The 22179-nt window shown below is 48.7% G+C and overlaps 1 protein-coding gene across 2 annotated transcripts in view; it reads right to left on the reverse strand.

Annotated features, from left to right (window-relative positions):
- Window positions 1–2134: 2134 nt before the first annotated feature.
- The window catches only part of LOC122941099 (xaa-Pro aminopeptidase 1-like), a 62405-nt gene continuing 42360 nt past the window's right edge, over window positions 2135–22179 (reverse strand). For both annotated transcript variants that reach the window (XM_044298101.1, XM_044298100.1), the window contains exons 6-20: window positions 22031–22174; window positions 21713–21808; window positions 21243–21324; window positions 20349–20559; window positions 19114–19203; window positions 18023–18073; window positions 17254–17312; window positions 16271–16348; window positions 16104–16175; window positions 15174–15234; window positions 14946–15015; window positions 13442–13615; window positions 11406–11482; window positions 2786–2884; window positions 2135–2483 (exon numbers count right to left, since the gene is read on the reverse strand). In XM_044298101.1, coding sequence (XP_044154036.1) covers window positions 2355–2483; window positions 2786–2884; window positions 11406–11482; window positions 13442–13615; window positions 14946–15015; window positions 15174–15234; window positions 16104–16175; window positions 16271–16348; window positions 17254–17312; window positions 18023–18073; window positions 19114–19203; window positions 20349–20559; window positions 21243–21324; window positions 21713–21808; window positions 22031–22174 — 1493 coding nt within the window. In that variant the 3' untranslated portion in view covers window positions 2135–2354. The remainder of the gene's footprint in view (window positions 2484–2785; window positions 2885–11405; window positions 11483–13441; window positions 13616–14945; window positions 15016–15173; window positions 15235–16103; window positions 16176–16270; window positions 16349–17253; window positions 17313–18022; window positions 18074–19113; window positions 19204–20348; window positions 20560–21242; window positions 21325–21712; window positions 21809–22030; window positions 22175–22179) is intronic.

The following is a 22179-nucleotide window of genomic DNA, read 5'->3' on the forward strand; positions in this document are numbered from 1 at the left end:
AAGTAATGTATGTACACAGTGACTGCACCAGCAGAATAGTGAGTGCAGCTCTGGAGTATAATACAGGATGTAACTCAGGATCAGTGCAGGATAAGTAATGTATGTACACAGTGACTGCACCAGCAGAATAGTGAGTGCAGCTCTGGAGTGTAATGCACGATGTAACTCAGGATCAGTACAGGATAAGTAATGTATGTACACAGTGACTGCACCAGCAGAATAGTGAGTGCAGCTCTGGAGTATAATACAGGATGTAACTCAGGATCAGTACAGGATAAGTAATGTATGTACACAGTGACTGCACCAGCAGAATAGTGAGTGCAGCTCTGGAGTATAATACAGGATGTAACTCAGGATCAGTGCAGGATAAGTAATGTATGTACACAGTGACTGCACCAGCAGAATAGTGAGTGCAGCTCTGGAGTGTAATGCACGATGTAACTCAGGATCAGTACAGGATAAGTAATGTATGTACACAGTGACTGCACCAGCAGAATAGTGAGTGCAGCTCTGGAGTATAATACAGGATGTAACTCAGGATCAGTACAGGATAAGTAATGTATGTACACAGTGACTGCACCAGCAGAATAGTGAGTGCAGCTCTGGAGTGTAATGCACGATGTAACTCAGGATCAGTACAGGATAAGTAATGTATGTACACAGTGACTGCACCAGCAGAATAGTGAGTGCAGCTCTGGAGTATAATACAGGATGTAACTCAGGATCAGTACAGGATAAGTAATGTATGTACACAGTGACTGCACCAGCAGAATAGTGAGTGCAGCTCTGGAGTATAATACAGGATGTAACTCAGGATCAGTACAGGATAAGTAATGTAATGTATGTGCACAGTGACTGCACCAGCAGAATAGTGAGTGCAGCTCTGGAGTATAATACAAGATGTAACTCAGGATCAGTGCAGGATAAGTAATGTATGTACACAGTGACTGCACCAGCAGAATAGTGAGTGCAGCTCTGGAGTATAATACAGGATGTAAATCAGGATCAGTACAGGATAAGTAATGTATGTACACAGTGACTGCACCAGCAGAATAGTGAGTGCAGCTCTGGAGTATAATACAGGATGTAACTCAGGATCAGTGCAGGATAAGTAATGTATGTACACAGTGACTGCACCAGCAGAATAGTGAGTGCAGCTCTGGAGTATAATACAGGATGTAACTCAGGATCAGTACAGGATAAGTAATGTATGTACACAGTGACTGCACCAACAGAATAGTGAGTGCAGCTCTGGAGTATAATACAGGATGTAACTCAGGATCAGTACAGGATAAGTAATGTATGTACACAGTGACTCCACCAGCAGAATAGTGAGTGCAGCTCTGGAGTATAATACATGATGTGACTCAGGATCAGTACAGGATAAGTAATGTAATGTATGTGCACAGTGACTGCACCAGCAGAATAGTGAGTGCAGCTCTGGAGTATAATACAGGATGTAACTCAGGATCAGTACAGGATAAGTAATGTATGTACACAGTGACTGCACCAGCAGAATAGTGAGTGCAGCTCTGGAGTATAATACAGGATGTAACTCAGGATCAGTACAGGATAAGTAATGTATGTACACAGTGACTGCACCAGCAGAATAGTGAGTGCAGCTCTGGAGTATAATACAGGATGTAACTCAGGATCAGTACAGGATAAGTAGAGTAATGTATGAACACAGTGACTGCAGTTTTTGTTTGCAGATTTGATAATATACGTAAACATTCAAATCCTGGGCCCAGATTTCCTAGTCCTACACATGGTGCCGGCGGTGTAGACCTGCAGCAGACTTATCACAGGGCTGAGGCTGGATGACGAATCTGCTGCAGGGACAGACATTTTTCTTTGACTTTATAACAACTATTCGTTGATTTAGTTTGAGACAGAAGTCAGAACTGTGGAGCAAATGTGGCAGATATTAGGTCTCCGTCCTCTCCGATGAAGCCTCGGCCCCTCTCCGCTAAGCCCTGACCCTTTGTCGGTCATGATGGGGGAGAAAAGTGTAGAATCCCTGGATGCACCAAACTGCGCCACTTTTTAGACAGTTTTATGGTGCCGACACATTAGGAAATCAGGGCCACTTCGTCCATAGGCTCCTTAGGCCATGAAGAGATTGATAAATGCACACCATTAATTTTCCTTTAATTATCCTTGCCATAGTAATACACTGAGTAACCGCCGGCTCACTGCAGAGCACACTTGAGTGCTCCGTCCTCTCCCCTGAGCTCAGAAAGCCAAGGAAACATTTAGTATGAAACTGTAATAAAGATTTGTCCGTTACCTGGCTCAGATCAAATCCCCAAACTGTCAATGAAAGGGTTAAAAAGGGACAGTGCAAAAAATTATTAATTAGATTTGCATATAGGCTGTGTTTCTTTTATCAGCCACTGGAGGGCGTCATGACGTCCTTGCTTCTCTAACTCGGCTCCAATGACGTCTCTGCACTTTTTGTGGTAGTCGTTCACCCAGTTGACCTGGAGAGATGAAATAAGCACAAGCATGAAGCCCCTTAACAGCATAGACAGGTAATTGCGGGAGCTGCCCCCATCCTGACCCCCTCTATTAGCCCCAATAGAAACAACAATTGCAGTATATAACAGAAACAATCAAAAGGATCTCCGGGTCAAGCCCTTTAGTAGGACTAAAATTGCAGAAAACAAGTCCTCCATTCAAACAAGAGAGCAGAGGACTCAGGTTCCTAGTGGTCGGACCTCCACCAATCAAACAAATATAGAAAAACCCCTTTAACTGCTTAAAGGGCTCCAGCATCCCTCACCTCCTTCTGAGTCAGCAGGTCGACGTTGATCATCTTGGTCTGGATCGGCACCAGTGTGATCGGCTCGAAGGTCAGGCTTCCCCGATCCCGGAAGTTGTACTGGAAGGAAATAAAGTGTGACGATGTTACACCGTGCTCCTCAAGGACAGGACAACAGTTAACCAAAAATTTGAAAAATTCTCAATTTTCTAAATTTGAATTTCTCTACTTTTAAGACAGATAGTAATACCTCATAAAATGGTTATCAATCAACATTCTCCATGTCTGCTTTATGTTGGCATAATTTTGTAAATGTCATATTTTTTTTTTAGGACGTTAGAAGGCTTAGACGTTTCGAAGCTATTTTTCTAATTTTCAACAAAATTTCCAAAACCATTTTTTTTAAGCACCAGTTCAGTTATAAAGTGATTTTGAGGGGCTTACGTAATGGAAACCACATTTTAGAAACTACACCCCTCAAATTATTTAAAACTGATGTTACAAACTTTGTTAACCCTTGAGGTGTTCCACAAGAATTAAAGGAAAATGAAGGTGAAATTTCAAAATTTCCCTTTTTTGGTAAATTTTTTATGTTAATCAAATTTTTTCTTGCAACATAGTAAGGGTTAACAGCAAAATAAACCTCAATATATATTAGTCTGATTCGTCAGTTTACAGAAAAACCCCATATGTGGCGGTAAACTGCTCTATGGGCATGTGGCAGTGGTCAGAAGGAAAGGAGCGCCATATGGATTTTGGAGGCAGATTTTGCTAGAATGGTTTTTAGGCACCATTTTCTATTTGAAGAGACCCCTTCAGTGGAAACCCTCAAAAAGTGACCCCATTTTGGAAACTATACCCCTCAAAGAATATATTAGGGGGGGTACTGAGCACTTTGACCCCCTAAGCGTTTTACGGAATTTGGAAACACTTTGCCGTTTCATTTCTTCCAATAAAATGTTGCTTTAGCCCCAAATTACAGTAACAGGAGAAAAAGCACCCCATAATTTGTTACCCATTTTCTCGTGAATGGCATTGGGGGACACAGCACCATGGGTATATGCCCAGCTGCCACTAGGAGGCTGACAATAGAAAAGTGTTGGCTCCACCCAGATGGGCTATACCCTCTGCTCAGACACTAAACCAACCAGTTTTAGTCTAGTGTCTGTAGGAGGTAGATATGACCTGCTCTGTTTTTTTGCAGGTCTTGCTGCTTTTTGTTTTTTATTTTATTCTTTTTCCTTCTCCTGCAGGTCTCAACCTGCTGCAGGATGGGGCTCCATTGTGGATATCCACTTTAGTTGCACCCCCTGTCGGGGGCGTACTCTCAGTACCTTGCCGGTCACCCAGTCCCCCATTACTGCATCCGCAGTGGCATGCCGGTAATCCCACATATGTGCGAGTTTGCCGAAGGGGGGACCTTTGCGGCGCCTGAATACGTCGGACGGTGAGTATTCTCCCTGTGTCCCTGTCCCATGGGTCTAGGATTAGTTACCCCCTTTCCCAGGGGGAGTGAGCACCTCATATCTAGGGGTCTGAGAGGTCCCCCTTTCCCCGTGTTTTCCCCTTGCTTTTAGCAGGCCTGTAGCTCCCCAGGTTAAAGTGTTAGCCTGCAATCCAGAAGTTCCTGGATTCTGACCCAAGTACTGTTAACTTAACCTGGGAGAGGGGCGGTCAATTTTTACCTTGTGGGGGCCCACCTCTTTACAGAGTCCCCCACACTGGCCCCTTTTGGTTAGCTGGGCCTCCAACCACCTATGCTTCTCCCTGGCCTTACTTTACTTTAGTCACCGGCTCCTGCCTGGGACTGGGCCGCATCTTCCCTGCCCTGTCCTCTGGCCCCTGGTGCTCTGTTTCCCCCGGTTTTCCCTCCATGAACGTCGCTTCTCCTCAGGAGTCCCCCTCACCTGTTCTTTTCCTTCCGGAGGGCCCCCGGACTCCCGCTGTTCCGTCCCGCCGACTGCGCTTCTTTCCCGGCTGCTCCATTAATCGAGGCCCCAGCTTTTACCTAGCCTAGGCCGAACCCTTCTAGTCCCCTCCCCTGGCTTCCCGGGCTTTATTCTTGGCCCCTCCCCGCTTCTCTCGGCTCCTGGGAGGGGTCTCCTTCCCCTCCTATCCCAGTTTAGCGCAGGCTTTTGCCTGGGGGCAGAGTTGCCTTCTTCTGGCTAGTTCTTCCTCTGGGACCTCCATCTTGCCAGCACTCCTGAGGGACGCTCTCCAATCTCCTGCAACCTTCCTGGCACTCTCCTGTGACTGCTGCAGCATCTCTTCGGGGACACAGCACCTGGGGTCCAGTAGGACAGCCTCTGGCTGGCTGATTTTCTTTTCTTCAGGCTCTCACTCAGCCCTCATGTCCTCTTCCAGAAAAGACTCCAAGCCTCCCTGCGGGGTCGTCATGTATTATACGTGCGCCCGCTGTAATAAAAAGTTGCCTTGCGGTCAGCCTGAGACTGTTTGTGCGCAGTGCCTTGCCCTCAGACCGTCTCAGGACACCCTGACCACCGCTTCTGTGTCGGTTCCTCCTGAATGGGCTTCTTCCCTGTCCCAAGCCATAGGAAACCTGGCCTGACTCTCCCAATCCATGGTTGATTCGCTGGACCGCATGCCTGCCAAAATTGTAGCCGCCTCTGCCCCTCCCAGGGACTCCTCCACGGACGGGGCACACGCTCATGTTCTGACACCAGGTCCCGCAAAAGACCTCGGGTTGTCACAACCATGGCCCGCTCCTCCTCGGCATCCTCTGGTCATTCCCAAGACAGGTCTGTGGCGATCGACGAATCTTCCCTGCCGCACTTTCCGCCACCTCGGGGGACTCCTCTAACTCTGATTCTGGATCAGAGCAGAGCTCTGCCCTGTCTGCGTTCATGCAGGATCTCATCAGCGCAGTTAGGGACGCTCTCCATGTGCAGAAAGACCCCTCCTCCTCGGCTCGGGAATCCGTATCATTCTGCCATTCCAGGCGCCCCGCTTTGGTTTTCCCTAACCATGTGGATCTGGACGCACTTCTGGCCAAGGAGTGGCGTCACCAGGATAGGAGTCTTCAGCCCGCCAAGGATTCGGACGTCCTCCTTTTCCGAGGAGTCCCTTACTAGGTGGCCTGTCCCTCCTCAGGTAGATCCACAAGTGGCCCGACTTGCTAAGGCCACCACCCTTTCTTTGGCCGACACTGCGTCCTTGTCTGATCCATTGGACAAGAAGATAGACTCATTGTCCAAGTCTGTTTTCGTTGCAACAGGTTGCGCTATCTGCCCTGCCTTGGCCGCATCTAGGGTGGCCAAGGCCTGTATGGTCTGGACCAAACAGCTTGTTCGGTCTTTACCGACAGATTCATGCTCAGGGAGAGCTCCATCTCCTTGCCTCTCATCTTCTTCAGCCCTCCAGGTACCTTTGTTATGCTTCCCTGGAATCGGCCCGCCGCTCTGGTAGGGCGGCTGCTAACTCGGTGGCCATCTGCCGCACGGGTTGGCTTTAAGCCTGGGCTGCGGATGCCGCCTCCAAAAAGGCGCTCATTTCTCTCCCATTCCTGGGTGGTAGGCTTTTTCGGGAAATGTTTGGAGGAGCTCATTTCTGAGGCCAGGGGTGGAAAAAGTTCCCTCCTGCCCAGGAGTGGTGCAAGGATTTTTGCCACCCTAGGCAAAAGCTAATTTTGCCGCCCCCCTTGACTCCGCCTATTGACCATGCCCTTTGACCCACCCATTTTTTGTCGCCCACCTATTTATACAGACTGTACCCTTAATTGTGGTAAGGCCACGTTTTCTCCCTCCAGCTACATACCATGTCACATTCACAGATCCCCACAAGTGTCACATCCACAGATCCCCACAAGTTTCACATTCACAGATGCCCACAAGTGTCACATTCACAGATCCCCACAAGTTTCACATTCACAGATCCCCACAAGTGTCACATCCACAGATCCCCTCCCGCGCCGCCTCCTAGCTAATTTATTCACTTCACTTGCCGCTGAGGTAAATGCAGAGAAGCGCCGTAATCTCGCACAGGCGCACTGGATACAGTAGTCTGCGCCTGTGCTGACTACTGGCAGAGGCATCGTCGAGCGAGGTGTGCCGGAAGATGGCACATGCGCACTTCGCTCGACGATGCCTCTGCCAGTAGTCCGCACAGCCCGGGCGCAGACTACTGTATCTAGTGCGCCTGTGCGAGCGGTAAGTGAAGTGAATAGAATTAGCTAGGAGGCGGCGCTGCGGGCCGGATAAAAAGGTCCTAATGCTAAGCCTGGCCAGAGCGGCGCCGGCGCCCCCAGCAAGAGTGCGCTCTACGCAGTGGCGTACTTTGCTTATGGGTGACGCCGACCCTGCTCCTGCCCCAGAACCGTTCCCGCCGTCCTATGCCTTCATCGCGGTCTCAGCGTTTTCACTCCTTTCAGGACTCCTCCTCCCATCAAGACAAAAAGACTGCTCGTCCTTCCTTCAAGGCCCAGCCCTCCTGGCATGCCCGCCCTAAGCCTTCCAAACCCCAGTCTTCACCAAGGCGTCGGCTCCTCTGGTTGCACTTCTCCGTGCCAGGGGAATTGCCGTAATACTGTATCTGGACAATCTTCTGGTGAAGGCTCCATCCTGGGAGGACAACCTGTCCAGTCTCCACATCACCCTGTCCCTGCTGTCCCAGTTCGGCTGGCTGGTCAATCACACCAAGTCCTCCCTTGTTCCCAGTCAGAGGATGGAATTCCTAGACATGGTCCTCGACACTCGCCTTGGCCGAGTGTTCCTCCCTCAGGACAAGGTAGTGGCTGTCCAGTCAGGGGTATCTCGCCTTCGCGAGCCGTCTCCTTTGCCCATCAGGGCGTGCATACTTGTTCTGGGCTGAATGGTTGCCGCCTTCGATGCAATTCCTTATGCCCAATTCCACACCAGAGCCCTTTAGGTCTCAATTCTTGCCAGGTGGAACAAGTCTCCGTCAGTCCTCGATCGCCCGATCCGTCTGTGCCCTTATGTCCGTCGGGACTTGCGCTAGTGGCTGAACCCGGTAGATCGTTTCTTACCCTCCGTTGGCAGGTCATCTCCACAGATGCCAGCCTGACAGGTTGGGGGGCAGTCTTCGGGTCTCTCTCGGCCCAGGGTCAGTGGTCGATGCGGGAGAGCTCCCTACAAAATAATATCCTGGAACTCAGGGCCATTTACCTAGCTCTGTCCTGTTGGACTCACCTCCGTTGGCAGGTCATCTCGTCCGGATTCACTGCGGACAACTCCACTGCGGTGGCCTATTTAAACCACCAGGGAGGCACGAGAAGCGCGGCGGTCCTGAAGGTGGACGGAGGGGCACATTCCTGCTCTCTCTGCAGTCTACACCCCCTGGAGTCGACAATTGGGCGGCAGACTTCCTCAGTCGTCAGCCTCTGGACCCGGGCGAGTGGCCTCTCCATCCAGAGGTGTTTCAACAACTCTGTCAGCGCTGGGGATCCCAGACGTGGATCTTTTCGCCTCCAGTCTAAACCACAAACTTCCGCTTTACGTCGCCAGGTCTCTGGATCCTCAGGCTCTGGATGCCTTGGTTCTCCCGTGGTCCCAATTCATTCTCCTATATCTCTTCCCTCCGCTTCTTCCTCGGGAACTCAAAGGTCTCAAAATGGATCGGGTCCCGGTGATATTGGTGGCTCTGGACTGACCCCGCAGGGCGTGGTAAGCAGATCTTGTCCTCCTGCTCACCGATGCCCCGTGGCGGTTACCTCTGCATCCCGACCTCCTTTCGCAAGGTCCGCTGTTCCACCCAAGTTTACCTTGGCTCCATTTAACGGCATGGCTGTTGAAGCCGTGGTCCTAAGGTTCCGTGGTCTCTCCAAGTCAGTCATCCAGACTATGCTTTATGCACGTAAGCCCCAGTCGGCCAGGATTTACCATCGTACCTGGAAGGCTTCACCCTCTCTTTTTTTCCTTCCCTAGGATTCTTGCCTTTCTTCAGGCTGGCCTTGAGAAGGGTCTCTGCCTGGCCTCCCTCAAAGGTTAGATCTCATCCTTGTCTTGGCTTCTCAGTCCCAGGTTAAGACTTTTCTTTAGGGGTGGCGCATCGTGTCCCTCTCTTCCGTTCTCCGGTGGAGTCCTGGGATTTGAATTTGGTCCTAGATGCCCTTCAGTCCTCTCCCTTCGAGCCCTTGAAGGAGGTCTCCCTTTCTTAGGTCTCCTTTAAAGTTGCGTTTTTAGTTGTGATTACTTCCATTCGCAGAGTCTCTGAGCTAGTGGCGCTCTGGTATCGGTCCCCCTTTTTGTTTTTTCACCAGGACAAGGTTGTCCTGCGCTCAGTTCCCTCCTTTCTTCCCAAGGTGGTTTCTTCTTTCCACATTAATGAGGAGATTGTTCTACCTTCTTTCTTTCCCAACCCCTCTCATCCCAGAGAGTGGTTTCTCCACCGTCTGGATGTGGTTCGGGCGCTTCGGCTGTATCTCCAGCTAATGGAGTCCTTCCGTCGATCTGACTCTCTCTTTGTTGTCCCTGAGGGCTCATGTAAGGGTTTTTCAAGCCTCCAAAGCTACCATGTCCCATTGAATTAGGTCAGCCGTCAAGGAAGCCTATGTGGCAAAGGGTCGTGAGCCCCCCCTTCCGGTTGACCGATCACTGCATCATGGCGGTCGGGGCATCATGGGCGGTCCAGCATTTAGCCACTGCTTCCCAGGTCTACAAGGTCGCCACCTGGGCCTCAGTTCACACCTTCTCCAGATTTTACCATATTCATTCCTTGGCCTCTGCTGATGCCAGTTTGGGTCACAAGATTCTGCAAGGGGCTGTGCGCTAGGCTCTTTGCATGGCTCTTTTGTCCCACCCTCGGGGACTGCTTTGGGACGTCCCATGGTGCTTTGTCCCCTAATGCCATTCACAAGAAAAATTTATTTTTGTACCTACCGGAAATCCTTTTCCCGTTGGATGCATTGTGGGACACAGATCCCACCGTTGTTGTTATTCTTCGTTCAGGTTTTCCGGTTTCCCCGGGACCCTTTGATAATGGTCCTGTTTCTGGTTTAGGACATGTTGGCTTCACTGTTCTTCTGGTTTGTTGATGCTCCTGCTGTTTTTGGACCAACTAGTTGGTTTAGTGTCTGAACTGAGGGTATAGCCCATCTGGGTGGAGCCAACACTGGGCATATACCCATGGTGCCGTGTCCCCCAATACATCCAATGAGAAAAAGATTTTACGGTAGGTACAAAAATCAATTTTTCTCCTGAATACGGCAACACCCCATATGTGGTGTTAAACTGCTGTGGGGGCACATGGCAGGACTCAGAAGGGAAGGAGCGCCATATGGCTTTTGCAGCGCAGATTTTGATGGATAGTTTTATGGGTGCCATTGTTTTTTTCTTATGTGTGGGCTCGTTTTTTGCAGGATGAGGTGATGGTCTGATTGGTACCATTTTGGGGTACATAAGACTTTTTGATCGCTTGGTATTACACTTTTTGTGAGGCAAGGTGAAAAAAATGGCTGTTTTGGCATAGTTTTAAAAAAATGTTTTTTACAGCATTCACCTGAGTGGGCATATAATGTGATCTTTTTATACAGCAGGTTGTTACGGACACGTTGATACCCAATATGTCTATCATTTTTATTTTTGTTAAGTTTTACACAGTGAAATCATTTTTGAACAGAATAAAATCTTGTTTTTGTGTTGCCATTTTCTGAAAGCCCTATTTTATTTTTATTTTTTGGGCGATTGTCTTAGGTAGGGAATCATTTTTGCGGGATGAGATGACGGTTTGATTGGTACCATTTTGGGGTACACTTGATCATTTGGTATTACACTTTTTGTGAGGCAAGGTGACCAGAAAATGGCTTTTTTGACACTTTATTTATAAAAAAAATTTATGGCGTTCACCTGAAGGGGTAGATCATGTGATATTGTTATAGAGCTGGTTGGTATGAACGCGGCGATACCTAATAAGTCTACTTTTCTTTTTTCCCTATTTTTGACAATTTTTTTTTTTACTTTATTTTGGGAAAGGGACGCTTTTTTTTTACTTTAAAGTTTAAATTTTCTTTTGTAAAACTATTTTTTTTTTAACTTCTTTTTTCACTTTATTTTTTGTCCCAATGCATTGGCTGTAAGTGTATTACACACTGTAATACACTTACAGCTTCCTGCATGTGAGATCCAGGGGGCTGCACCTCACAGACTGTCACAGAAGGCAGCCACGATGCCTAAGGAAGGCATCGGGCTGCCTTCCCTGCTATTGGGTGCCAGTCACAGCAGCTCAGGGACCCGATGGAAACCCCACACCCAGCAGGATACCACACTTGCCGTGGTCAGCGTTGACCGCGGCAGTGCAAGGGTTAATGCGCTGGCATTTGTGTTTTCACCGATGTCGGCGCATACAGCAAGGGTCTGGCTATCAGTGACTGCCGGACCGCTGCAGCCAATCAGACCACCGTAGCTGTACGGTGCTGTGATTTCTGTCCCAGTTTCCAGCGCCGTATCCTACAGCTCAAAAAATAGAACCCAGATTTCTGCACCCCCAGGAGGAGCGCGATACACCCAAAATTTCCGGCTATCAGATAAAATGGGTATGCCGCCGTCATTCTATGGGGGTCTGACCTCTGGGAAAGCCATAATCCTGAGAAAGAAGAGGATGCAGCAGTCTGAAGATAAGATCTCCGCAAAGATATTACATTTCCATCATATTAGATATTACACCTCACCTTGGTAGTGGCAGGAACCACAAGAACCAAATTCTCAATTCTGATCCCAAACGATCCATCTTCATAGTATCCCGGCTCTGAGAAGCAGAAAAGAAAAACAATCCAGTAACAGAAAACTGACGTGGAAGATTATGTCTTGACGTTTTTCAATATTTTATGTTTGACATTAGCAGCAGAAAAACTGTGACTCCAAGAGTTATTAGATATATATATATATAAGATATATTGTAATAATATATAACCTAACAAAATATAGCAGTGTATAATATATAGTGTATATGGTGATAATATATGATAGGGTATAATGTAATCTATAAGAGTGTATACTATATAGTGTATAATGTAATACTATATAACATGGAATAATGTAATATATAATAGTGTATAATATATAAGCCTCAGGAACCCCATACATGTAAGGCCTGGAGGATCTATCGCACCAGCTGATGGCAGAACATGAGCACAGCGCCACCTGTGATAAGGAAATGTCGCCATAACTACAACTAGCGAGAAGGTTCCACCCCTAGAAGGGGGACGATGAACAGAAATACTCCCCCGGGGATGGAGTCACACAGTAGGGGCACAGAACAAAAGTAGCCAGCGCAAGGCTGCCTCGTAGGGGGGAGGCCATAGCCCAACTATGGTTTCCAGGACCAGAGGAGAGGCTCCCCCTGAGAATGAGGCCAAACAGCAGTAAACACCCAGAATATGGTGCTAGCGCCATCCTCCACTTGAGGAGCAAGGAAACTGACCAGCAGCGCATCTGTTCCACCTACTGACAGAGAATGGATGGCGATCGTGTTGAGTCCACAGCCTGTCAGCTACCATCCAACCTAAGAAAAGACTAATATGCAAAATAACCGAGGAGCCCCAGTTATGGGTCTTCAACACAGTGAAAGCCAGATATCCCTCAAAAGAAGGAAAACCGAGCAAAGGGGTGTCCCCATTACAGAGATCTCCAAATCCACCATATTAAGTGGCCCCTATGTCAAGATCCCGCTCTTTTACAAGCTTTAAGGATGTGACGGGGAAGACCTAAGCCAGTTATCCATCCACAGACAGCTGGGTCAGGGTGCTGCCCCTCATCAGTGTGGAGTAGGATTCTGGCTAACCGGGAGCAATGCCTTGGAGACTACTCAAACAAAACAATGGCTGATCTTAGGGAGACCAGCTACAGAAAACACTGTGGAGCGTGCCTACTCGCGCGGTTTTCCCGCACACGCGACGCATCCGGAGAAAATCCGGGACGCCCGTGTGAAAGAGGCCTTAAAGAATGAAAATAAAGAATTCAGCAAAGCAGGGAGGTTTGCCTCCTACGGACACTAAGCTAAAACTGATTAGCTCAGTGTCTGCAGGAGGGTTATAGCTGAGAGGAGGAGCTAGCACTGTGTGTGCTCAGTGTCTGCAGGAGGGATATAGCTGAGAGGAGGAGCTAGCACTTTGTGTGCTCAGTGTCTGCAGGAGGGATATAGCTGAGAGGAGGAGCCAGCACTGTGTGTGCTCAGTGTCTGCAGGAGGGATATAGCTGAGAGGAGGAGCCAGCACTTTGTGTGCTCAGTGTCTGCAGGAGGGATATAGCTGAGAGGAGGAGCCAGCACTTTGTGTGCTCAGTGTCTGCAGGAGGGATATAGCTGAGAGGAGGAGCCAGCACTTTTTTTTGCTTAGTATCGCCTCCTAGTGGCAATAGCTATACCCAAGGTCAAGACTGTGCCCCCAATGATACAGATGAGAAATAGTTTTTTTCTTTTTTCCCTCCTCTAAAACCTGGGTGAGTCTTATGGGCAGGTGTGTCTTATAGGGCAAAAAATACAGTATAAAATAGTGTATAATATATAGTAGTGTATAATAACGTAATACTATATACTACTGTATAATATATATAGTAGTGTATAATGTAATATATAATAGTGTAAAATATATAATGGCATCTAATATAATATATAAGCAGGGACCACGTGAGCAAAGACTGTATATGTAAAATTGCGAATACAGGTTTGGATATGACCAGAGTAGACTCGGCACAGGGAATGTCTCACCATCAGACAGGATCATCCCGGCTTCCAAGGGCTCATCCGCAAACGTTTTGTAGCTGATGCCGCAGGGGCCTTCATGGACGTTCAGGAAGGAGCCCACTCCATGGCCGGTTCCATGCAGATAATCCAGACCAGATTCCCATAAAGCAGCGCGGGCAAAAGAGTCCAAGAGGTGTCCTGCAAGTCAGAGGTCAAAGGAAGTCTGGATGCAAATTATGTCATTTTCATTCACTGAAAGCAAACTGAGATCCTGAAAAGAGTAGTTCTGCTGGTCCTCCTCCCCTCCAAAGTTTCACATTCTGTACAGTTAGAGTCCCATGAGGAGGAGGCAGCAGCCCCCAGTTACGGATAGATGGCGTCCAGAGAGCCGAGACGCAGATTAATCCCCAGCTGCACGTTGCGTCTCACCGAGCGCGACGTTTTATAATCAGATAAATTACATTACAATAATTGCCAGTAAACGTATTGTTCCGAAGACCGGATTCCGCCTTTGATATAATTAGATCCTTCAAGATACTCTGTATACAAGGCTCGCGTCCTAATTAGGAAGAAATTAGTTAACAGCCGTCGTCTTGTTTTTTCTCTTGTTTTTTTTTTCAAATCGCTACAACGCCAGAGGCGAAGGGCGTGAAAGTCAAAAAGTAGCGGAAGGAGAAAACAAGAATGGAAAATATGTATCTGTGCTCGACGGCAAGTCTCTACAGGTGATAGCGCTCCCTGACAACCAATCGCTGGAAGACCACCCTCCTCCTTCCCCACTAGCGGTGCTGGCAGTAGCGCCGCGGCATACTCCCCGTTTCCCGCAGGCCCAGTGACATCACGACTAGTATCACTGGCCTGGGCGCGGCTAAGCGCCGTTCACTTCAATGGGGTTTAGCCGCGCCCAGGCCAGTGATACTAGGGGTGACGTCACTGGGCCCCGGGGAAAACAGCGAGAAGGTGGCTGCACTACTGCCAGCACCGATGCCTTCCCAAACAGCTAAACGGCAGGGGGTCACGTGTGTCGGTCCCCCGCCGATCAGATGCCGATGATCTATTCAGAGGATAGAAAAAACTGCAGAACCCCTTTAAAAAAAATGTCCCATTGTTTTGTGTCTACAGCTGCTATTCAGATTTATGCATCTCCGTGGTAACAGACAACAAACAATCCCTGTGTAGTCTGATCCTGCAGCCATACTCCCCTTTTACCTCCTCACTTAGATACCTAATGTATTAGGGAGAAGAAGGGGACAAATAGATGGGAGCGTTTGTGGCCAGGACAATACATAAGTCTGCATAGCAGCTGTAGACACAAAACAATGGGAAATTCGGGTTGAAAACTATTTGAGCAAAAGGTGGACATCGCCTTTAGGTCTTAATAACAGCCACTGGTTGTAAAACACGGATGTAAAAATCTCTGGTGGTCTTGGGTAGTGAAGGGGTTCATTTAAACCTACCTGGTGGTCTATATCTGTCCAGGGTTACACAATCATTCCGTAAAATAGTGTTCGCCGAGCCCTGCACTTACCTTTAATCCCATTGGGAAATACAGCGGCGCTGACGGCGATGTGTCCTTTCAGTACATATGTGAAACACTCCTACAGGAGAAAAAAACAAAAAACGCCACATATTACACGGAGCACACCGGGACCCCGCTCATGGTTGGGTAGAGGTCATATGATGCCATTTTTATGAGCCTCTTCCAACCCAACAGCAATAGGTAGAAATTAGAAGGGGGCAAGGAGGATCCGTTCACCTTCTCGTAGTCAGTCGGCGTTCCAAAGTGCGCGGTTCTAGTGACATCTGTCGTCCCGTCCCTTTTTCACGCAGATAAACAAGAAAACAATGACTTTAGAAGTTGGTTCTCACTCTCTGGCGGTCTACAGAAAATGCTGCTGCCCTCCGCAGCGGCTCTGCTCCGCGCCGCTCTCCACTTCCTGTTCCAGCCTAAAACACCAGAATCTTCACTCAGCCAATCACAAGTCTTTGCCTCAACCAGTGATTGGCTGAACAAGCCTTTCCTGTGCACAGCAGCGAGGACCAGGGCCGTGGTGGGGAATCCAGGTGGAGGTTCATATTTTTTAAAATATTTAACATTTTCTGGCTTTCAAAAGTTTTTAGTTTTTTTTTCATTTTGAGAGTCATATCTTGTTAATTATTCCATCAAATTTTCTGCATGAGTGACCTGATTTTTTGTGGGTTGTATTATGCCACTGACATGGTCTAATAAGGGTCTGTATTGCCATAGCAACCAATTGGAACCCCCCTCAATTACATCACTGGGGCGCGGGTGAGAGATGCAGTCTCCCCTACCATTCTAATCATTTAGATGCCGCAGTTGCTATTATTCGTGGTATCTAAGGGGTTATACAGCCGGCATCAGTACTATCTTCAGTGCAGCAGTGCGGATGGTGCAGGCTCAGCGCCTAAGCCCGCAGCACATTTGCATTCCATAATTTTTAGGCCTCATTATAATGCAGTTACTGTCACCTGTCAAGTGCCGAGAAACTACTGCAGAAGGGACAACAAATACAGGTCCAGATTTGGTTGCCACTAAATGACTGCTGCAACAGAGCAGGAAAATACCATCGCCAGTAGATGAGGGAGCAGACCCCCCTCCCCCGAGCGCAGGAGACCCCTTTATTAACCAGACGTCCATCCTTCCCACCCCCCCCCCCCCCCTTACTTGTACTGAGCTCCAGAGTCCAAGAGGAAAATCTCACCGATGCTCAACTTCCGATTTGTCTCGAGAACCGGCCTGTGGGAAGTGCAACAAGCAATTATTATTATTTTTTCCATTCCATAAATTATCAATTTTGCATATAAAAATAAATTTCTCCGGACAGATTTTACTTGTAGTGAATGATGGCGGCGTTGGGTCCTGAGCTTGAGATCGTCGCGAAACTTAAGGAAACAAATTCTTCTTGTTGGCTAAAAGAGAGACAGGATAAGAGGTTACAATGTTTACAGAGGATTTGCAACATTGTATTATTGCTAGGCTACATTCCCATGACCGTTGCTTTAGTCCGCATCTATGTGCTGCCCGCATTCGTAGCTCCGTTCCGTGGCCCCGCAAAAAGAATAGAACATGTCCTATTCTTATCCGTTTTGCAGAGAAAAATAGGCATATCTATGTGGGGCCGCCCCTTCCGTTCTGCAAATTGCAGAAACGCACATGGGCAGCATCCGTGTTTTGCGCTCCGCAATTTGCGAACCGCAAAACACGGCACAGTCGTGTGAATGTAGCCTTACATCTATCACTTGATAGAAAATAACATGTAATAGATTGACCGAATCGGAGCTGAGGAGTCTGGTGGGCAGAGCCTTCCCCGAGCCCACCCAGACACCGATTAATCAGGAATTTAACTCCACAAGTTACAAGTTTTACTGAATCTTTTCCCATCGGTCTATCAGTCTCCCATCAGTCTCCTCAACGTCTCCCATCAGTCTCCTCAACGTCTCCCATCAGTCTCCCCAACGTCTCCCCAACGTCTCCCCAACGTCTCCCCAACGTCTCCCCAACGTCTCCCCAACGTCTCCCCAACGTCTCCCCAACGTCTCCACAAAGTCTCCCCAAAGTCTCCCCAACGTCTCCCCTAAGTCTCCCCAACGTCTCCCCAACGTCTCCCCAACGTCTCCCCAACGTCTCCCCAACGTCTCCTGCTCAGATCACGCTGCCCACAAATACGGCAGAGGGGCGACTCCACGAGGCATAGTGCAGCCTATCTGACCAGTTTGGGGCTTGTGCTGTACATCTCACTGGTCCCAGTGTTGGCCACATTACTACTACCCCTCAGTCCTATGGTATTATCTCAGACGCACAGCAGACGCTGTACCTGCGGAATTCCTCTGCTTTATCGGAAGCCGATATTTCTGTTACAGTGTCCTTCTGGATCTGCAATAAGAAATGTAATATTAATACGAGGAAGGATGGAATGGAATTCTGTCTGACAGCCCGAAACAAAGCCAGAAATATTACACCTGCATCCCCCAGTCATGTGACGGATACGTGTAATACATCTGATACAACACTTGCATGTTTTAGTATTTTAGAGACGATACTTCAGGTATACTCACTGCTGGACATCAGGTTTAGGCCTCCTGCACACGAACCCCGTGGTCGTGCTGCGGCCCGCAAATTAGGCCATAATGCACGAACACTGCCCGTGGGGCAGCCGCAGCGGATCGCGGACCCATTCACTTTAATGGGTTCGCGATACAGCCGTTCCGCAAAAAGATAGAACATGTCCTATCTTTTTGTGGAAAGGAAGTACGGGACGAAACCCGTTGTGCTCTAGTAGGGTTCCGTTCCGTGCTTCCGTTCCGCAGCTCCAGATTTGCAGACCTATTGAAGTGAATGGGTCCACATCCGTGATGCGGAATGCACACGGAACAGTGCCCGTGTATTTCGGATCCGCAAATGCGGTCCACAATACGGCAACGGGAAGCTAAACATTCGTGTGCAGGGGGCCTTAAATGTTAAAAGAAGTGACAAATGTAGTGCAAGACACTGAACTGTCCCTCCCCATTCTTTACACTGCAACTCTGCTGTGTAGAAGAAGTCAGTGCAGGAAGGAACTTCATTAGGGGTCAAGGGATTTTTACCTCTTTTTCCAGCCAGTTGAAAAACTCACACAGAGCAACAGCATCTTTCACCTACGAGAGAGAACGGAGTCCATAATTCTGAACATTCAGCAGCAACTGGATGAATGGTCCTGACCAAAGAGTTGAGGCCCGTGCCGGAAACGAGAGGCACTCCATGGGAGAACGAAGGCCTCTGCCGGAGAAGAGAGGCAGTCCGTGGAGAGCGGAGGCTCCTGCCGGAGAAGAGAGGCAGTCTGTGGAGAATGGAGGCCCCTGAGGGACAGCGGAGGCCCCTGCCGGAGAAGAGAGGCAGTCTATGGGAGAGCAGAGGCCCCTGCCAGAGAAGAGCGGCAGTCCGTGGAGAGCGGAGGCCCCTGCCGGAGACGAGAAGCACTCCTTGGAGAGCAGAGGCCCCTGCCGGATAGCGGAGGCCCCTGCCGGAAAAGAGAGGCAGTCTGTGGAGAGCGGAGGCCCCTGCTGGAGACGAGAAGCACTCCATGGAGAGCAGAGGCCCCTGCCGGAAAAGAGAGGCAGTCTGTGGAGAGTGGAGGCCCCTGAGGCACACAGTGGAGACCAGTGAGACATATCACTGCACCCCTAGGAAGTTTTGCACTTACTTTAGCATTTAGGTGTCTGAGGACCCTCCACCCATGTAATGTCATTATAAGAGTGCTATTATACAAGTCGATGCAAATGCTGGAGGAATGATCGCTACCGCAGTCGTTCCTCCCTCATTCTATTCTATTATCAGCAGCACATTCCTGATTACACAGGAAGACGAGCTGCCAGTAATCGGGGACCTTTCACCTTCGGTTATGGCCAACGAGCGTTCCTATAAGCGCTTGTTCGCGATAATTTGCTGACAATCGTGCTGTCTAACAGGCCCTTAAGCAGATCTAGAAGAAACCGATATAAATAAGACACAACAGAACCCGACGTCCGGTGAGACCAGGGGTCGTCTCATTACAGACAGGACGCTTAGACGTTGGTGGATCATAGTACTGAGAGAGAAAATCCTCAACGAGGTCCCCGTGTCCTACTAAAAGACATAGATTGGAGTCTCCGGAATAAGTCCGATCCGAGTAGCGCTATTAACCCCGTGCTGTACTCACGTGCGCTCTCCTCATGCCTTCTACCTCTCGAGCGTTTTTCACGGCCTTGGAGAGACATACAGGTGTGTATGGAGACAGGTACCTCTGAGTCTGTGCAAGAAGCAGAAACACGGGAAAAAGTCTTAAAGAGCATTGTTCCAGGTGTGTGTTTTACCTTCTTTCCCTGAAGATACCCCCATGCTGCAGCCATATTGATTTCTACGCTCCCCTCACCCCTGAATTACACTTCCCAACACGCTTTATTTTATTTTAAATAAAGCGTTACTTTTGCATTCTTCCTCAGACTTTTACAGAATATAATTCCCACAGATTTTGAATGAAGAGGCAACATGAATGTTGAACTCCGGCTGCATTCAGAGAGGTGACGCGGGAACCCCGATCTGATGATAGCTGGGGGTCCCCCACCAATATAGCTGGCGTCACCTATCCTGTGGATAGGTGATCATTTCTCATTACCAGAACACCCCTATCAGGAGAGCCAGCTGGGAATTAGCAGCAGGTCACCCTGGCCGTTAAACACATACTTAGGGTCCATTCAGACGAACGTAACTATGTGACTATGTGCAAATTGCGGTCCACAATGCACGGTCACCAGCCGTTTGCAGATGCCGACCCACTGACTTGAATGGGTCCGCGATCGGCAAAAGATAGGACACGTCCTATCTTTTGCGGTGCAGAGGCACGGACACGAAATCCCACGCGCTTCCGATCCGTGCCTCCATTCCGTAACAGATAGAACATGCCCCATCTGTTACCGTATCTTGCGGATTATGGACCGATTCAAGTCAGCATCCGCACCACGGACATGGCCGGTGCCTGTATATTGCAGACTCGCGGTTTGCGGGCCACAATACAGGCACGGACCACTTCTGGTCGTCTGAATAGACCCTAATGTATATTTACGGCTTTTGAGCAGCAGAATCTAAAAGTAAGAAGTCAAAATAAACACATAAATAAATTTATAAATACACAAAACATAACGCCCCTCCCCCAAAAATAAATAAATAATAATAATAATAATAATAATAATAATAACTCCCCACCCACAAGCCCCAACCCTGCAACTCAATCGCCCCAGACTGGACATGTGACGTCAAAATATATACGGTAAACAAGAATGAACAGTAACAAAAAGTCTATTTTAGGGCTTCACTAAGTGATCACCAGATAAAACAACCAACACGTAAAAAAAGGTCGGCCACTGCCACAGTGCACGCCACACACGGGGACGGTACCTTGGGAATGGTCTCCGACAGGGCGTAGCTGGCCTTGTCGCTGATCCACACCTTCTCCTTGGCGGGCAGCGCGGCACATATACCCTGCAGAGCGCTCAGCGCCGACTCGTACGGCTCCAGCTGGACTCTGAACTCGGCGGGAGGAGAGGAGTCCAGGAGGAGGTGATGTCTGACAGCGGGGTCCGCAACCCGCTCGCCGTTAATGAACAACCTGAAAAAAAAAAACGGAGAAGGAGCTTTTCTTATATCTGAGAAAAACGGACCTGAAACGTCATCACTTAGGGACAGCGGCAGCGAGAACGGGGGATTTCTTGGATAAATTGTCACGTGAAGCTATCCACAGTTTTTTGAGACCAAGGCGCTCACTGTATTTAATGTGGATTACTTATGGAATAAAAATCTGCTTCCTGTCTCATCAGAGGCCCTTGCTTTACACTGCAGCTCTGCTTGTTTAGCACAAACTTCTGCATGGAGAGATGATTTTCATTACAGCCAGGAAAGAGTCATTATAAACTACAAAAAAAAAAGGATTATCCGGTAACCGCCGCACACAGTGAGTGGGGGGAGGAGCCACAGTAAGGGGGAGGGGCCATACCTCATTTCTCAATAGCTATCCATTACCTACAGGTAAGGGCTTATTCAGACGGCCGTATGCTATCTGCAAAAATGCGGATCCGTTTTTTTGCGGATTAGATGCTGACCCATTCACTTCTATAGGGCCCTTTTCTATTCCACGGTTTTGCAAAACAAATGAAACATGTCCGTAAAAATAATCAGGAAGTCTATGGGTCCGCAAAAATATCGAATGCTGTCCGCTATACGGCCGTCTGAATGAGCCTTAAGTCAAAGCATTTTATGTAAGAGTAATGATTTGCATACCCCGTAATATCTCACCTGATCGTATCTGCCCCGACTATGGCGTAAGCAAAGAAGACCGGATTATATTCCACGTCTGAGCCTCGGAGATTAAACAGCCCTGAGTACGGAGGAGAAGCCATTAGACCGCAATCATTTCCTACATTTCCCAATGACTGTAGCGATTCCCGCTGCGTAATATGGGGGCCGCTAATAACAATGTAAATGTATCACATTCATCGATCATTCAGGATGTGGTCGGTTTCATTGGTCAAGTAAGGTCACCAGCCTCTCCTGGGCCTTAGACTTGACTCTCTGGCATCCTGCTCGCAATTGGGAGCTGGCGACACCTTCCTAAGGGATGCACACTTGCTCAGCAGGTCTTGGAACTCCCAAAGAAGTGAAAGAAGCACGCTGGGAGTTGTAGTTCCCCAACAGCTGGAGTGCTGGATGTTACTGTCCCCTGTAATACACTAACATTTCAGTTGCATTACTATAGTATCACTTACACGCAACCTCGTCCAGCGCAGTCAGGACGATCCACAAGGCTTTCCTCTCCACCATCTTAGCCCGGAGCGCCAACATCTTATCCTGCCATGAAATCCCTGTGGACACGGTGAAGACATTCATTGCACTGACGAGAAATGTAAACACCAGTAACTAACGAAGCCGATGACGGCCGTGATGCCCAATGTGGTTGTGAGCTCCTTCAATGGGGTTCTCACAAATCCTGCTCATAAAAAGTTCTTCTACTTTCTAACAGACCATGGGGGGACATGCCCTTATGCTGGTCGCACCTTTCCGTAGGGTTAGGCTTCAATACAGACCTGTGTAGTTGAGCCCCAGCGTGATCAGCGGCTGACAGGGTCTCTCCGGGCGGTCCGTCCATATGGCATCTATGAGGTTTTCTTGGATGGGCACCAGGAGGTGCCCGGCGTTCTTCAGAGCCAGGGACATGCTCTTCCACTGATCTGAG

Source organism: Bufo gargarizans, chromosome 6 (assembly GCF_014858855.1).
Source record: "Bufo gargarizans isolate SCDJY-AF-19 chromosome 6, ASM1485885v1, whole genome shotgun sequence".
NCBI lineage: Eukaryota > Metazoa > Chordata > Amphibia > Anura > Bufonidae > Bufo > Bufo gargarizans.